General features: G+C 33.8%; 1 protein-coding gene and 1 long non-coding RNA gene across 2 annotated transcripts in view; one reads left to right on the top strand and one right to left on the bottom strand.

Annotated features, from left to right (window-relative positions):
- The first annotated feature begins 981 nt into the window (after positions 1-981).
- Positions 982-5,311, top strand: LOC143223675 (uncharacterized). Its single transcript, XR_013013041.1, has 4 exons — positions 982-1,172; positions 2,477-2,640; positions 3,711-3,819; positions 4,958-5,311. It is a non-coding gene; the product is annotated as an uncharacterized LOC143223675 (long non-coding RNA).
- Positions 5,312-14,159: 8,848 nt separating this feature from the next.
- The window catches only part of LOC143223674 (uncharacterized), a 47,323-nt gene continuing 44,064 nt past the window's right edge, over positions 14,160-17,418 (bottom strand). The window contains exon 4 of the mRNA XM_076451941.1: positions 14,160-14,430. Within this exon, the coding sequence (XP_076308056.1) occupies positions 14,282-14,430 (149 nt within the window). The 3' untranslated portion in view covers positions 14,160-14,281. The remainder of the gene's footprint in view (positions 14,431-17,418) is intronic.

Raw genomic sequence — 17,418 nt, 5'->3', positions numbered from 1 at the left:
TAAGATCAACTATGTCTCAGTGCCGCCTCAACCATGTGGCAGTTTGTGACACTCACAAAGATGAGGTCGACAAGATAAATATAAAAGAACTTATAAAAGAATTCATAAACAGATCATCACAAAGGAAGTCTACGTTTGGGAACATGTAGACTAGAGGACTAAATGAATCTTACTTCAATGAAAAGTATGAATAATTATGTGCTAGATTGTATTGATGTGTAATTTTCAAGAGTTCGCAAAGACATTTTATTTATTTGTATCAAACAACATGAACAGTTTTTCAGTAGATATAAACTTATGAAGGGTAATTACTAATTTTATTAATATTTGAAAACGTAATTCATGCAATGAAAGTTATTAGTAACCTTGTCAAGTATAATGGCCATCTTTTATACTGTGCAGTGTGCAGGAATAAACTCATGTGGCAGTTAATTTGTGACATATTTGTCTTTATTCTATTAACATTTTGAAAACAGTTCACAACACCTCACTTATACAAACCTACATGGAAATCTTGAAGCATCGTGGCAACAAGATTACTCTGTGACTGCATGTTTACAGCTTTCAGGTTCACGTAATCAGAGATTACCAACTTGCAAATTGAACAGTCCACGTAAGTGGTTGCAAAAATCATCCCCCCCCATAGGGTGTAAAACATCTACGCCCCTGAAACATATAATATATATATATATAAGGTTAAAGACGACAAATAAAACTCGTCACGTCTAAAAGTTGTTGTTTTGAAATCTACACCAACAAGCCGTAAAACACGTGATCGCGAGAAACAATCCTTTATTTATAACTTAGGTACAATTTGTTAACTACCTTTAAAGGAGAAATTGTCTTTTTTATTACTCAACTTTGAACATCTGTCTTTTCGCACTGCTATCTCTCACTTATTTGTTTTATATATGTCTTTAGTTTCGTTTTCTTTCGCTTACGTCATATCTTTGTAACAATTGATTGACGAGTATTGCTTGATTTATAACCAATACAAGCTGAGAAAGACAACAATAAAATGGAAGCATAATATTATTGAATATTTGCGTATAGTAACTAAGGGGACGAAATCGTAAAGTAAGAATCGAACTGTGCGAAGAAAGGACTAAATTTTATAGTCAAAAGTTTCTCACCTTGCATTCCATGGGTACTTCGCCCAGTACAATTTGAAGGTATAATGTTTTGTATAAATATTTTAATTGTATATTCTCATACGTTCTTTGAATAATTCTGAATTAAATTCTTGAAGTAAAAAACAAAAGTTAGAGAACTAGTAGGTAACATTTACGTTACTATATAACCTGTGTGAAGCTTAGTAATTAGGGTTAGCAAACATTGGGCTGGTTTAGATTGTTTCTGAATTTCGCACAAAGCTACTCGAGGGCTATCTGTGCTAGCCGTCCCTAATTTGGTCTATGAAGTGTGTTATCGTTTATTTAAAAATTAACAGTTTTTTAACTCCTTTCTTTAAAACTATATTCATAAATTACACCAATAAAGATATAATCAAACTTTTAGATTTACTCATAGTTAAAGTCGGGTACTTGTTACGAGGACAATACTTTAAAATTCTGTTCTTTCATAAATAAAGGTTTGTCGTACATATCGTACTGATTTTCATAATTGTCTGAATTTAGGATACCAAAGTGGGAATTTTTTATAGATTTTTTGTGTGGTGCCATTTAATAAATAGTGATACGATGTATTTATTATTTCGGTCACATAGATACAAATATGCACGCCATGTCCTTTAGATAATAGTAAGATTAGAAAATATAACGTAATTAATTCTTTATATTGGATTTAGTAAAATATATTTTTTCAATATAATATAATGCTGCAATAGTTAATAGATAGCCTATACTATGCTGCTGTATTATTAATTAACTGTGCTTTTAGTTCGTAATTTTAGTAAATTTAGGATAATTAAATCTATATAACCCACAATAGCGACTTAATATTCTGTGATGGTTTACCTGGTGTCGTCTCATCATCAGTCAAATGTCTACGATATTTTTCTTTCTAAGTTCTCTCAGGTATCTTTGAAATGTTCCTCATGTTCGACGATAATGAATTAATAGGCATTGATAAGGATTTTAAATGTGGTAGAGTTGTAAAGAATAACCACCATTTTGATCAAGTAATTATTTTAGTTAAAAATAACAATGTTATTGTCAGACGATATAACATAAATATTTTTATTTAATGATAGTTCTTTTAAAATATTTCTTCAGGACTTAAACGGTAAGGACGAACATTAGAGATAAAATCATAAGAAGTAGAAAAGCAGATTTCTTTATTTTCGTCATGAAAAAGTTACTGAGTCGATAAAGAGTTATTTTATCTTTATCTTTTTCAAACCACATGCATTGTGGTTTGAAAGTGTAAACTAAATTAGGTACATAGAGTTTACATGGTGGAAGAGATAATTGAAGACCTTTAGCTAGCACTGATTATTTATGCTATAATTACACAGGTTAACAATCTGGTCACAAGGATGACACAAGGAATGAATGCTGTTAGTCAGTCAATTCAACTTCAAATTTTGGACATGTTCACACTGAACAATTTGTCTTCGTTCCATTGGTTCCACTTGTTTAGTACATCGGTGTAATCAACACTGATATCAACAATTATAAGGTTAGTACAGTACACTTTGAACTTCAGTAAATTTTATGTTATGTTGATATTTTGTTCGAAATTCTTTATCCAACTTTTACTCCACCAAACATGCTCACCCTTTATGATGTATGTGGGAGGAGGGAGAATATTGTTCGGGTCAGTCTCACTATTTGTTTGTGAAAGAGTGGTTAGTGGATGGTGATGACTAGTTGCCTCTATTCTTTCACTGCTAAATTACGGACGGTTAGATAGTCTTCGTGTAGCTTTAAGCCAAATTTAAAACAAACCAATAGTATTTTTAGACAAATCTGATAATCTAACGACTTTTGAACATTTCGATTTGGTTCTTTAAAGTGGAGAAACTATGGAATCACGTGTTGAAGAATGCATTCTGAAAGAAAGCAAATTGACGATTAATAGTATAACTACATTGAAGATGAACAAATAGATTCATACAACAGAAGGGAGCAGAGATAACGTTTTCAATATTTTACAGATTCCATCATCACTATTTAAAGCAAAATAAAAAATATATTGATGACAAGAAACCCACTTGAAATAAAAATATATATCAGAATAATTGGTTTGGGTACTAACACTTTTATTGAGAAGGAGAGAAAAACGTTTCGACCTTCATAGGTTATCTGCAGGTTAAGAAAGAGAGAGTTTGCAAGTGGCCGTTGTCGGACACATGTTTTAAGGACGAAAGTATAAACGGATACGGGAGAAACAGATACGGAAAGTTATTCAACCATTGATGAAATAAAACATGGTTATTTTACTGTCAAAACAAGGGCAAACGGCTATCTGCAGTGTCGTGTGTGGAAACGACATAACCCCTTCCCCCTCGCGGGCAGACTAAAATTTTTACTTGGGGCACTCAACCATGTGACTAAACATCGGGAATGCATTGTTTGTGCTAACTAGACACTGCTGGACAGATCATAACCGAAAGGAGCTTGCTTGATCGATGTTCACAGGTGTCCGCTTCAAAATCACAGTCGAAATACTTATATGTTCCATTTTGTAATCGATAATCTGTTATGTTACTTAAAAGCATTACATACAAAGTAAGTTTAATTTTGCAGGTAACATTTTTTATTAAAGAAATGAAGACAACATGTACTACTCAAGTAGATGCCAAATTTCATACAAATACACTAGTCGTATCGATACAGTCCTCTCGAGTTCTTCATGGTAAGTACTCGGATGTTACTATTTTATCGACACATTTTTAATAGTTAGTGTTTTAATTAATTAAATACAGAAAGAGACAAGGAAAGTTATTCAACCATTGATAAAATAAAACATGCTCATTTTACTGTCAAAACAAGGGCAAACTGCTATCTGCAGTGCCGTATATGGAAGCGTCATAAACAACGAGAAGGTCTTCCCCCCAATTTTAGCTGACCTATAGCTAGGAGAAGGGCCGAATTAACACCCTGAACTGCCCTCGCGGGCAAACCTTAATTTTCACTTGGGGCACTCATCCATGCGACTAGGCATACTGGTACATCTGTACCACATACAGCCTGTTTGACTACTTTACTGATACCTCTGAACAACATACATGCCTGGTTGACTACTTCACTGATACCTCTGAACACCATACATGCCTGGTTGACTACTTACATCTGAAAAACATACATGCCTGGTTGACTACTTTACTGGTACTTTTGTTCAACATATTTGTCTGGTTTACTACTTTATCGATACGTCGTACAACATACATGCCTGGTTGACTTCTTTACTGATTCGTCTGTACGATATACATACATGATTGACTACTGATACCCTTGAACAACACATATACATGGTTGACTACTTTACTCTTACATCTGAACAACGTACATTCCTGGTTGACTATTTTACTTGTTCATCTGTACAACATACATGCCTGGTTGACTACTTTACTGAAACCTCTAAATGACATACAACGTTAAATAAAAATAATAATTATGAATCTGTACGAACAGTTTTACTCAGATATACTTTAGACTTTATAATTTTGTAAGATTTATTCAGTGTAAGTCACAAAGATGTGAGAAACCAATCGAGACTTTCGTGTTTGTTTACATATAAAGTCTGACGAGATTCCCCAGTACACAATTTACCTATTGTTTTTAACCCTTAATCCCAGAGCCTATGGACGTGTTTTTAACAATAGATAATTTATCTATTGTTTTTTAACTCCTAATCTTAAATCCTATTATTGTATTTATTAACTAATTATCATTTCTTGACATAGTAAATACTCAAGCCTCGTTTTTCGTACAGTTTTCTTAGTGGTTTACTTTCTACAGACTTTTAATCGTACCTTTTTATGATATTACAGAATTCAACATCAACACCAATCAGTGAAGGTCAGCTGTGAAAGCAGCTATATACAATATTTGAATGTGATTGGACATAGAACATTATTTACTACTTGTTTCATTTACTTCGTGAACTGTGATGTCTGTCCATTCGTTCATCTCTGTCTCCTGTTTATGGTATCCTTTTCTCCCGCTGAGTTTGAAAAAGTTGACGAAGTCAAAGTTCAACATTAACTATTTAAATAACGAAAGAACAGGTATGAATAATGTTGATAACAAACAGAATATTCTACACTAATATGTTAGGAATTAATAACACCGTCATTCACATTTTTAAATGTGACGTAACGGTATGTTATTGTTGAGTGGCTTTTAACAGAACACTTCCTATACAAACATGTAATATTAAACATAGAAAGAAAACTAAAACCATTTTGACACACTTACCCTAGAGTATCACAAAATCTCACAATTTGTTTTTATCACTTGTCGTAACTTGTGTACCGTTTCAACTTCATATTTTTGTAGCATCTATTTCTGTACTTCAATCTAATCATAAACCATTTTGTGGTTCTTTCTCTTTATATATTTCATATAATACGAGTGTATATTATATACATATACACACACATATATAAACCTACAGACGACATGTATGACTTGTCTAATCTCAAACTTTTTGCTCTGAGATATACACCAACAAACTGTTATATACGTAATCGCGAATAATGACCCTTTATTCATACTCTAGGTATAATTTGTTAAATAAGTTTAAAGATTGTTTGTTTGTTTTGGAATTTCGCACAAAGCTACTCGAGGGCTATCTGTGCTAACCGTCCCTAATTTAGCAGTGTAAGACTAGAGGGAAGGCAGCTAGTCATCACCACCCACCGCCAACTCTTGGGCTACTCTTGTACCAACGAATAATGGGATTGACCGTCACTTTATACGCCCCCACGGCTGGGAGGGCGAGCATGTTTAGCGCGACGCGAGCGCGAACCAGTGACCCTCGGATTACGAGTCGCACGCCTTACGCGCTTGGCCATGCCGGGCCCAAGTTTAAAGAAGAAATTGTCTTTTTTATAACTAAACTTTGAACATCTTCTGTCTTTTCCAACTGCTATCCCTCACTTATCTGTTTTATATTGGGTTGAGGAATAATTCGTGAGCGTTTTTTCAAGTTAAAAAAATATATTCATAAATGAAATGCTTTCGCAAAATATTTCATGTCATTTGGTAGATAAATTTTTGCTCTAATAGATGGTGTGTTTGATTTTCATATGTCTTTAATTTTTGCTTTCATTTTCAGCTCATTAAATGGAATGTCAAGTGGACAAAATCGAGCATTTTCGACACCATCTGCTTTTCGCATTTAATTTGCAATTTCGTTTACAACAATGCATACTATATACCTAGGTATTACATGAAATAAAGTATCATAATAAATGTTTTGGGTGTAATGTGTTCATGCATTGAAGTATTGTATAGTCTTGCATGTAATGCTTGAATGAAATTATTTAAAAACGCTCACGAATTATTCCTCAACCTAATATTTGTCTTCATTTTAATTCTCTTTCGCTTACGTTACATAACAATTGATTGACAGGTATTGCTACGCTTCTAACCAATACAAACTGAGAAAGGCAACAATAAAATGGAACCATAACATTATTGAATATTTGCGTATAGTAACTAAGGTGACAACATATTTAAGTAGGAACCGAACCACACGAAGAAAAAGAACAATTTTGTATTCGAACGCACCTTGCATTTCATGGTATTTCGGTCAGTACAATTTGTAGGTATAATATTTTGTATAAATAATTTAAAGGTATATTCACATTACGTCATTATATAACTCTAAATTAAATTATTGAATGAGAAACACAAGTTAGACAATTAGTAAGTGACGTTCATGTTACACTACAACCTGTGAGAGGCTTAGCAGTTAGAGTTAGCCAATATTGGGCTGTTTTAGATAACGTCGTACTGAAAATATTAAAAAAGTGAACATTTTCAAAAAAAAAAGATTGTTTTTACGGTAAGTACAGCAGGGGAAAAGTGTTGGGACTGTGTTGATATAAACGGTCATTTTCTATCTGTTAAACGTGCTACCGTTTATTGAAAAAAACAAGTTTTTTTTTCTTTTAAACTCCATTTCTTAAAACTATAAATTACATCAATAAAGATAGAATCAAACCTTTAGGTTTAGTCCTAGTGAAAGCTGGGTTCTTGTCACAAGGAGAGAGATTAACATTCTATCTATGACAAACAAAGGAATGTTATTTGTATGGTATTTATTTTTATAATTGTCTGAATCTAGAATATCAAAAGTGGGAATTTTTAAATAGATTTTTGTTTGTGGTGCCATTTGAAAGATATGCCATAATGTGTTTATAGTTTCGGTAGATAGATATAAATATAAACGCCATATTATAGTGAGATTAGAAAATATGGTGTAATTCTATATATTGGATTTACCAAAAATATATATTTCCAACAATATATCATGCTACAGTCGTTAATACATAGCCTATACTATTTTGTTGTATTATTAATTATCTTTGTGTTTAGTTCGTGATTTTAGTAAAGTTTGATAATTATAATTATATAACACACAACAGCAACTTAATACCCTGTGATGGTTTACCTAGTGTCGTATCATCATTACTAAAATGTTACATTTCTATTTCTACGTTCTTTCAGCTGTGTTTGGGACATTTTCTCACGTTGGGTGACACAAATTAAGGGGCATTGATAATGTGGTAGAGTTTATAACAATAAGCAATTTTTTGATTAAGTAGTCATTTTAGTTAAAATAACAATTTTAGGTAGGACCAATTTACACTGATTATTTATGTTATAATTATATAGATAAACAATCTATTCACTAGGATGAAACTAGTCTCTTTAGACAAATCTGATAAACTAACTAATTTTTCAAAGTTTGGTTTCGTTCATTAAAATATAGAAACTTTGGAATGATGTATCGAAGTTTGCATTCTGAAAGAAAGCAGATTTCAAGGTTGATTTTTAAACTTTAATTTTTCAAAGTCACAGCATGCAGACAACTAGGTTAAAGATGAAGAAATGGATTCATATAACAGAAGGGGACAGAGATAAAATTTTCAATATTTTACAGATTCCATCTTCAGTGTTCAAAATAAAATAAAATAAACGTAATTGCTAACTAACTAAATAAAATATATTGCTGAATTAACGATAATTCAAACAAAACTAAAATACATAGAAAGTAAATTACTGAAATAAAAAATGCTGTAAGTATATTAAAAAGTGCTATTTTTATGAATACTACATGACATTCGGTGTTGGTTAAAGTTGTTTGATATGGATGGTTACTTTAAGTACTAATTTCAGATCAGTGTTATCCCTACAAAGAATACTTATATTTTAAAGTTCGTGTCCTGTTTGTTCACTATTTTACTTTATTAACGAAAACCATGAGTTACTCAACTTTTCTGAGTATTTTCATGAACGATCCAATATTTTATTAACTCTTACTACCAGATGGTGTGCGGGTCTTTGAATACAACAGACTTTACCGTCTTCATTCGTGAAAGTGTACAAGCCATGAATAAAGATAAATTGGGATATTGTTAGTCAGAAAAAATCCCTTGTGTATGATATGGTGTTAAAACTAATCTGGAACTAAAACATAATTTGTGAGTTATAAAAAAGCAATTACCTATCACCGTATTGCTCTATGCTTTTTGTTTTTTTAATCTATCTTTTTAACTGCTTTTTTTTTATCCTACTCCGATTTGGGAGCACATTTCAGATGTTGGGTGCACAACCCACGTATCAAATTTTAAACTTTGAGTAAAACATAATTATAAATCTATACTAACAGTTTTACTCAGAAATATTTTGTACTGTTTAGTTTTGTAATATTCATTCAGTGCATGTCACAAAGAAGAATTGAAATAAATCCAGACTTTCATGTTTGTTAACATGTAAACTCTCACGAGTTTCTCCAGTAAACAATCTACCTATTGTTTTTTAACTCCTAATCCCAAATCATATGATTGTATTTGTTCACTAATTTTCATTTCTTCACATACTAATTACTCATGTCTCGTACAATTTTCTTAGTGGTTTACTAACGACAATCTTAGATTTCTTATAATGCAGCGTATGTCTTCCAACAATTTGAGAAGACACTAACTTCCTATTTTTTAGCTCTCTCTATAGTTTTGCCCTCATGAAACATAAAAAATTGCGTTTTGTAAATTTACTAGTTTTTAATGAGAGAGATTTGTTTTGTTTTTCGACTTATATATTTTCATTTATTAATATTGAAGTTCATGTTACTATTTCTTTGTGAGAGAAGAATTTCTTCAAATAAGTGAAATTTCAACATTGGCGAGGAAAGGAAAGTTACGTGTTGATGACGTTACAGCCACTTTTCATATATTAGTGAACACCATTATGTAGCCTGCCACTTCATTAACATCGATTTTACTCTCTTTCACCCCTTCAGTTTCAATAGAAAATTTAGCAGGAAGTCAGCTTGTTTGTTTATGTCCATTTACTTCTTAGGCTTTGTGAACTTCCCATTGAGGGCAGTATTCAACCATCCTCTCATTATGTGGGCATAATTTCTCATGTATATTCCATTCCAGGTCTTTTTCCCTCCTTCACAATCCAGTTTGTATAAATCTAATCCTGATGCATTACGTGTTTTTCCTCATTTACTTACATTTGCATACATATTGATTTCTTTTTAGACCAACTACATTTCCAGGACCATATGTTTGATCCTCGTAGTCTATCTGATTCCTCGATTAAGAATTATAGTTATTTTTACGTGCAATATCTAGATTCACAAACTGTGGTATAAATTTTGAATGTTTGGACAACTGACTGACCCATTAAGTTCAGTTTAACTATCAAGCACACAATTACACTGTCTTTTCCTGAACCTTCTTTGTTTGCCTCCTTGCACTTCATGTCTTTATCTCATGTCAGAAGTACTTCATAGAGATGCTGGTCCCTTTGGAATGATTCTTGTTCCATCCTATTTTCTGGTGTGGCTTGTTCTATACAATTTTAATCCTCTGGTCCCACATGTAAAAGAACGGATGGATTACAACCATTCTTACACATAGGCTTTCACTCCAGTTCTTTTTTCCCTTACTATCAGTTCTTTACCTGTTCAGTTTCATCCTCTTTAGAATCTATTCTGAACTTTTTAGGTGTGAAGAAATTTACTAACCCTTTTACAAGGTTTTACTTGGTGTCCCCAAAAAGTCATGGAGGGGGTTTAACTATTAAACTGTCCAACGTTTTCATTTGGAAAAGTTTTTTTCACTTCATTGGACCATTACTCCATATTAAGGTCTATATCTCAAATGCCTTTCTTCCTATTCCCATTGCAGAGTTCTCTAGATGCTTCCTTTTCTTCATTCATTGGTGCTATATTTTATTGTTTCAAACACTACATTGTCTTCTATAATTTCAGTCACGTGGTCAGAGTGTTTGCTGTTCATCTCTGTTGACGTGGTCTGTGGTTTCGTAATTACATACAAGATAGCCTTCTCTTTTGATACTCATGGAAAGAGTCCTCCAGTCTTATCTTTATACTTCTGATGGTGGAAACCCGTTTTGGATGAATTGACAAAATGTTCAAATACTTACTAACTCCTACTCAATACTGTATCCTCCTCACCAAACCATTTTCCCTATTTCCTACTGTTCTCGAGAGTGGCTAAATAATCCATTACCACTGTTTTGATTCCCTCACTTTTAATCGTACCAAACCCACACTTTTTCAGAAATGTTAATGTTTACTGGTTTTGATACATCATTGAACAACAATCCCATCTTAAACATATCTTCTAGCATAAACAATTCTTCCACATCAGTGTGTCCGACCTCTGTTCTATTCATTAGACATGTTTGTGTTCCTTACCACTGCCAGTGAATTGTTTGATTATGATCCATTCTGACAATTTCGTGGTGAAATTTTACATCAATCGTAGAGCAGGTATCAGATCTTTAATTCTTTTTTAAAACACTGAACCGTCATGATTTGGCATCTACCCAATGGATTTGCTGTACAGATTTTCACGTAGTTGAACCGATGAATTTCAAAACAGATTATCTGTATATGATATGCCTATCAAACAGCCGCTTCACCCACAAGTTTTCTGATGCATATGTGTCCTTTTGGGTAATTACGACTTATTTCCTCGTCAATAATGAAATTTCACGAGTGGAGAAGTATAGAGGGAGCTTGTAAACAATAACATCATTATCCATTAATAAGAATTACGTGAGTTCAGGTTGAAGTTGCCTAAAAACTAGTGTCATGCAGATACTCAAGGCAGATGTTCACAGAAGATATAATCTCTGTGTGAAATGTTGACTTTCCAAAACCAGATTTCTTCTGAACTAACCAATAGGAGATAATAGAATGGGGGTTCCAATCTTCATCTCTACATTTGACACAATAGTTTTATGATGTGTTAAATTTTTTCGTTCTTGCTTTTACTATAACATTTATCAGGCAGTTTATTACTTTTTATTTTGTACAGTTATTAAGTAACTGTAGTTTCAAAATTCACTCCAGTTGAACACGAATCTTAAATTTCATATTACTTTTCATACCCTCTTCACCTGGGAGTATTTTTCAACAGATTTCTCAATCGGTCCGAATTTACTTTCATTTCGTTTAGGTCAGTGGTTCTTAACCTGGGTTCAGTTGAACCCCAGGGGTTCGGTGAGTCAGTCTCAGGAGTTGTGCGGAGGTCAAGACACCCACACTATGTGTCCGTTCCGTTCACCTTACTCGTATGATTCGTGAAGTCATCCTCCACTTGGCCATCATTGGCTGCGGCTGATCACGTCACATCATTTGGCCTTAATATCTGTGCTGCAGGGAACTTCGTGTGCTTAGCAGTCCACTTGTAACTGTAGTAATTGTGCGTAATTTGTCATTTTTTCTAATATTTCAATCCGTCGATACTAACTATGTCGAGCAAAAACAAAAAGTGGTTGGACGAATACGTACAATATGGATTCACGTGTATAAGGGAACATGATGGGAGTCAGCGTCCTCAAAGCATGATTAGCAATGCCAAGTTGAGCAATTCTAGTCTAGCACCGTCAAAACTAAGAGAACACTCCCTGAAGCTGCATGGAGATGGGAACTACAAGAACACAACGTTTGCTGAACTCAAGGTAAAGAGAGCCAGGTTCGATGAAAAGGCTACTTTGCCTGTTCTCGGCTTTGTACCCATCGACAAACCGATCCTTACAGCATCGTACGAAGTTTCATACTTGATCGCAAAGCAGGGCAAATCACACACCATTGGTGAAGCACTCATTGAACAATCTGCATTGGAGATGGCGAATATCATGCTGGGAAAAGCTGCTGAAAATAAGTTATCCCAAATTCCTCATTCAAATGACACCATCAGCAGCAGAATAGATTACATGAGCGATGATATCTTGGCTCAAGTAGTTGCAGATCTGATTTCAAGCCCAGCAAAATTCAGCCTTCAACTCGACGAGACCACCGACGTTTCCAATCTAAGCCAGCTTGTTGTATTCGTGCGCTATGTGAAGAACGACGAGATAAAAGATTTTTTATTTTGTAAGCCTATTACAACAACAACTAAGGCAGCCGATGTGAAGAAACTTGTGGATGACTTTTTCAGAGACAACTATCTTTCGTGGGATATGGTTTCTGCAGTTTGTTTGGACGGAATTCCAGTCATGCTGGGACGAAACTCTGGTTTTGGTGCGCTGGTAAAAGCCGATGCACCACACATCATTGTAATGCACTGTGTTCTGCACAGGCATGCATTGCAACAAAAACTTTCCTTCAAAACTGGCAGAAGTATTAAAGATTGTAGTGGAATGTGTGAACTTTGTGAGAAATTGTGCCCTGAAGCACCGCATCTTCAAAGAGCTGTGTAATGAAATGGGCTCTGAATTCGAGGTACTTATGTACCATTCTAACGTCCGGTGGTTATCCCAGGGAAAGGTGCTGAATCGTGTTTTTGCCATGCGTGTGGAATTAGCCATGTTTTTGTGAGAGCACCAACATTGTCATGCAGATTGCTTCGAAAAATCTGAGTTCATTCTCATTTTAGAGTACATGGTCGACATCTTCAATGCTCTCAATCATCTCAATCAACAGATGCAGGGCGGTGGAGTCAACATCATCGAAGCAGAAGAAAACCTGAAGGCTTTTCAAAAAAGCTACCGTTATGGAAACGACGAACAGAGAATGATAAATTCGCAAACTTTCCCCTGCTGGACGATTGTGTAAGTAAGATCGAAGATGTGTCTGAAATTGGAGACATTTCTGTACCCGGGGAACTGAAGCAAGCAATTGCCATGCACTTAGATGAGCTCGCAAAGTCTTTCGACAGATACTTCCTCACCAGAGAATCATATCCAGCATGGGTGAGACAGTTAACGTTTAGTGTTGCAACAGCAGATGTCAATGATGAATACCTCGACGAAATCATTGAACTTCAGCAGAGCCAGGTTCAACAGCAACTTTTGAGAACAACAACGCTCTCAACGTTCTGGTGTCACCAAATTGTAGCGTACCCTCTTATTGCTAAGAAAGCACTTAAGATACTCATACCGTTTGTTGCAAGGATGGTAGACATAAAAACGAAAAAAAGGAACAGACTTTGTTGCGAAAATGATATGAGAGTGGCACTTGCCAAGGTGAAGCTGCACATTTCTGAACTTATCTCTGAAGGGCAACAGCAAAAGTCACATTGATTTGCAGTAACTATTCATTATGTTTTTGTTTTTGTGTGAAATTCATGTTTTATTGGTTTTGTTCTTTGAACACTGATATTGTGTGCAACTGATGCATGATTCATTTTGGCACTAATAAAATATCTACTTATGTTTTGAATTTGAAAAAAAAATCATTTTATATTTATAAATAATATTATATTATAATATTTTATAATATTATAAATAATATTAGTTGGTTAAGAAACCCCTGTTATATCTTCTTCAAAAAGTTGATTCCAAGGTGGTCTGGTATAGAAAGGAGATAAACTAGTCTAGATGTATTGTGTTGGCTAGGATATCACACATTACTATGGGAAAGGTGGACCAACCATCATATCTACAATTAAGGATATCATCCTCTTTTAACACTCAGTTTAGTGAAACATATTGTCAGGATAGGCGAAGACTGTATCTGGTTATGAGCGTTCTCCCACATATGCATTCCTCTAAGTTGAGATGTTACACTCCATAGAGATGAATTTGGACACTTTCCGAAGGGTGCTCATCACTGTTTCCTCAACCAAGTCAATGTGAGTAAGATATCGTGATAATTTCTTTCACTGATACCTCGACTCACACTTCCGGTACTTCTTTTCTTTGAAGCAGCTGCAACAGTGGAAGTAGTCACGATCCTGTTGAAACCTTGGGTAAGTGGAACTAGTGGCGGCAGAAACTGAAGGTAAAGCCATCATATGAGAAGTGGCATCTATCGGAAATATATTTACGGTGTAAGTTTTCATAAATTCACAATCAACGTACAATAGCTTTTTGTTTAAAAATATATAGACACTACAGATGTAAATCAAAGCTGAAAATCGACATTACCAAAATTGTATTCAAATATTATGTGTGTAATCAAGTTTACACATAAATTACTGTAGATAAACTTATCTACTGCTCTTTCTGTTTGTAAGTTCAAAAGTAGAATCATTTGGCTTTCTTTATGCAAAATATTTGCCATCATAACTTATCTATATGTTTAACCTGTAAAGGCAGATCACAGATGTAATGACACATTTAAATGATATAACAGTAATATCTGATTCCATGTAGTACGAAACATCAATTATGGTAAGGATATTGTTGAAACATTTTATTCAGAAGAGATTCAAATATATTATATCCACATCTTAAGATTATTTATTGATACGAATAACTGAAATCATGTATATGTTTTTGCAATAAGATTTTATCAAAACTGTAGGTGTGCTGTATAAATAAAATTATAAAAAACAACTAAAGTCTGAATTCTTTAAAGAGTGAACAGACAGTTTGTCTGATATATTTTCATTACAATGGTTCTTGACCAACATGAAGAATGTTTTTACATTTGTTAATTTCAATGCAACCACGTACTGAAAATACAAAGTGCTAACTAATTTACATTTGATCGTATCTTTGTACAGTTCTACTATTATTAGATAGGCTTCTTTAAAAGATTCTAACAAACAAGTTTTTAAATCTTCATAACATGTTCGATCCTACTTGATTCTTTCAATACTAAATTATTATTTAGCAGAAACTGATCAAGAAAACATTTCTCCATTTACTGAAATATTGAAATTGTTCATGTGTGATGATTTAATACTATCACATTTTATATTTTTAGCAGTGCACACAGGGTTCAGAATATTATATTAAAATAATTTTGAATAACCAAATCAACATCTTGAATAGGAGGTTCCAGTGGTGCAGTAGCAATATTATTTGGTATTTTGATGTCACTAAGACATTGAGGCCTTATAAAGTGACAGTCAATCCCACTTTTCATGACTAAAAGACTAGCTGAAGAGTTCGCAGTCTTTCACTGCTAAATTCTCGTGTGACTTTGAGCAAAGTTCAAGGTACACCAAACCAATTAACACAATATCACTGACATACCTAATTCTGTGAGGGACATATTCGACTTTTATTTTGATATAGTTGCGTTGAAGTGGATGTTTACCACAAGCTACTGTAATAACACCATTTTTTACGATATTCACACCAATAACAGCTTAGTTTCAGTCACAGTGACACTTGTAGACGTGACGTGACTGAAAGCGGAGCTAGTTTTACTATCTGACATTTTGTGTGTAAGTATGACGAGTTTCTGTAACGTTTATTACATACAGGAAAACTTTGTGTTTACAGTTTTGACTGATGATTTAGATAAAGTATTCCAACGTTGCAACAATAATCACTGACTTAGTTGCCGATTCATTAGTTTTGTTCACTTGTTCAGAGAGACACAGTTATGGACATTCCAGATACACAATACCTAGATATTTTCAGTTACCTAGGGTTCAGTGCCTCATATTGAAGGTATGAAAAATTTAGATGTCTTGTAATAGGCTGGGTATCAGATTCGTTCGTTTTGGTAATATAGTCGAAAGTAAAGAACTGGTACAAAAATTGTTAAACTGGACCCAGATGTGTTCTATATAATCACCTTTACTTACTTAGCAGTATTTCATGTGTGCTGACGGTTGATATCTTTCTTTGCCTAAAGAGAGTCAACTTGTTTGTCAGGTTTTTCGATAACGTTTACTACATTTATAAGTGTTAGACCTATATTGTTTGTTTTTGAAATTTCGCACAAAGCTACACAAAGACTATCTGAGCTAGCCTTTTCTAATTTAGTAGTTTAAGAATAGAGGGAAAGCAGCCAATCATCATCACCCACCGCCAACTTTTGGGCTGCTATTTTACCGACGAGTACTGGGATTGACTCACATTATAACGCCCCACCCCCGACTAATAACGCGGCGGGCATGCTTGTTGTGACAGGAATTCGATCCGTTTTCTTCAGATTACAAGTCAAGTACCCTAACCACCTGGCTAGGCCGGTACGTTAGACCTGAAATCTAGATTAATTGTTTATCTACACAACGCTTGTATTCTAACGTTACGCTACATGTATATTTTTAATTTATAGACTATATACTAGTAAAGATTTTAATATATGATTCTATCCAAATATTCACATTTCGCGTAAAACAAGAACCACCTACAGGCTGCTAAGTATACTTACAGTTTCTGAAATAATATAATATGTTTTGTGATATATATGTAATTAATTTGTTAAAATGACTCAACACTGACAAGTTATAACAAAAGTTATATTTTCATACTGGTGAACTACTGATCCTGTTTGACAATAAAATTGTAAAAATATTAGAACCAACACGGTTATTAAATTACCAGTATTTCACATATTAACAAAAGTTTATAGATTAAGGCTGTATTCCACATGCTAGCCTATATATATATAATCATAACTGTGGGTTGGGATGGAGTATTGTTTTAAATGGGTCTGTATCAAAACATGTCTGTTTTTGAAGCTTTTATGGTTCTAATATTAATATTCGTGATGTCCTGTGATAATACAATGGTGCGTCTTCAGATGTACATCTTTACAATCAGTAGTGTAGACACAACATGTACCCCACAGGATCTCTGTAGACATGTTATAGAACAAAGTATCTCGCTCAGTGTGAAGAAACCAACATTTCTAAATCAGATGAATAAAGTATAAAACTCAACTTTATCTTATTTTCACGAACATTTCTAGTGACACAGTTTATTCTGTTGTTGTTTTTATACTGAAACGAGTTTAGTTCATATTTTTCTTGTCTATTTTAATTGTGTTCAACAGTTTGAACCATAATACAAGTTATCATTAAACCATTGTATATAGATCCATAAATTGTGA

The sequence above is a fragment of the Tachypleus tridentatus genome, chromosome 8, assembly GCF_004210375.1.
Source record: "Tachypleus tridentatus isolate NWPU-2018 chromosome 8, ASM421037v1, whole genome shotgun sequence".
Taxonomy (NCBI): domain Eukaryota; kingdom Metazoa; phylum Arthropoda; class Merostomata; order Xiphosura; family Limulidae; genus Tachypleus; species Tachypleus tridentatus.
The sequence above is the reverse complement of the archived record's forward strand: the minus strand, read 5'-3'. Positions and strand labels throughout refer to the sequence as shown.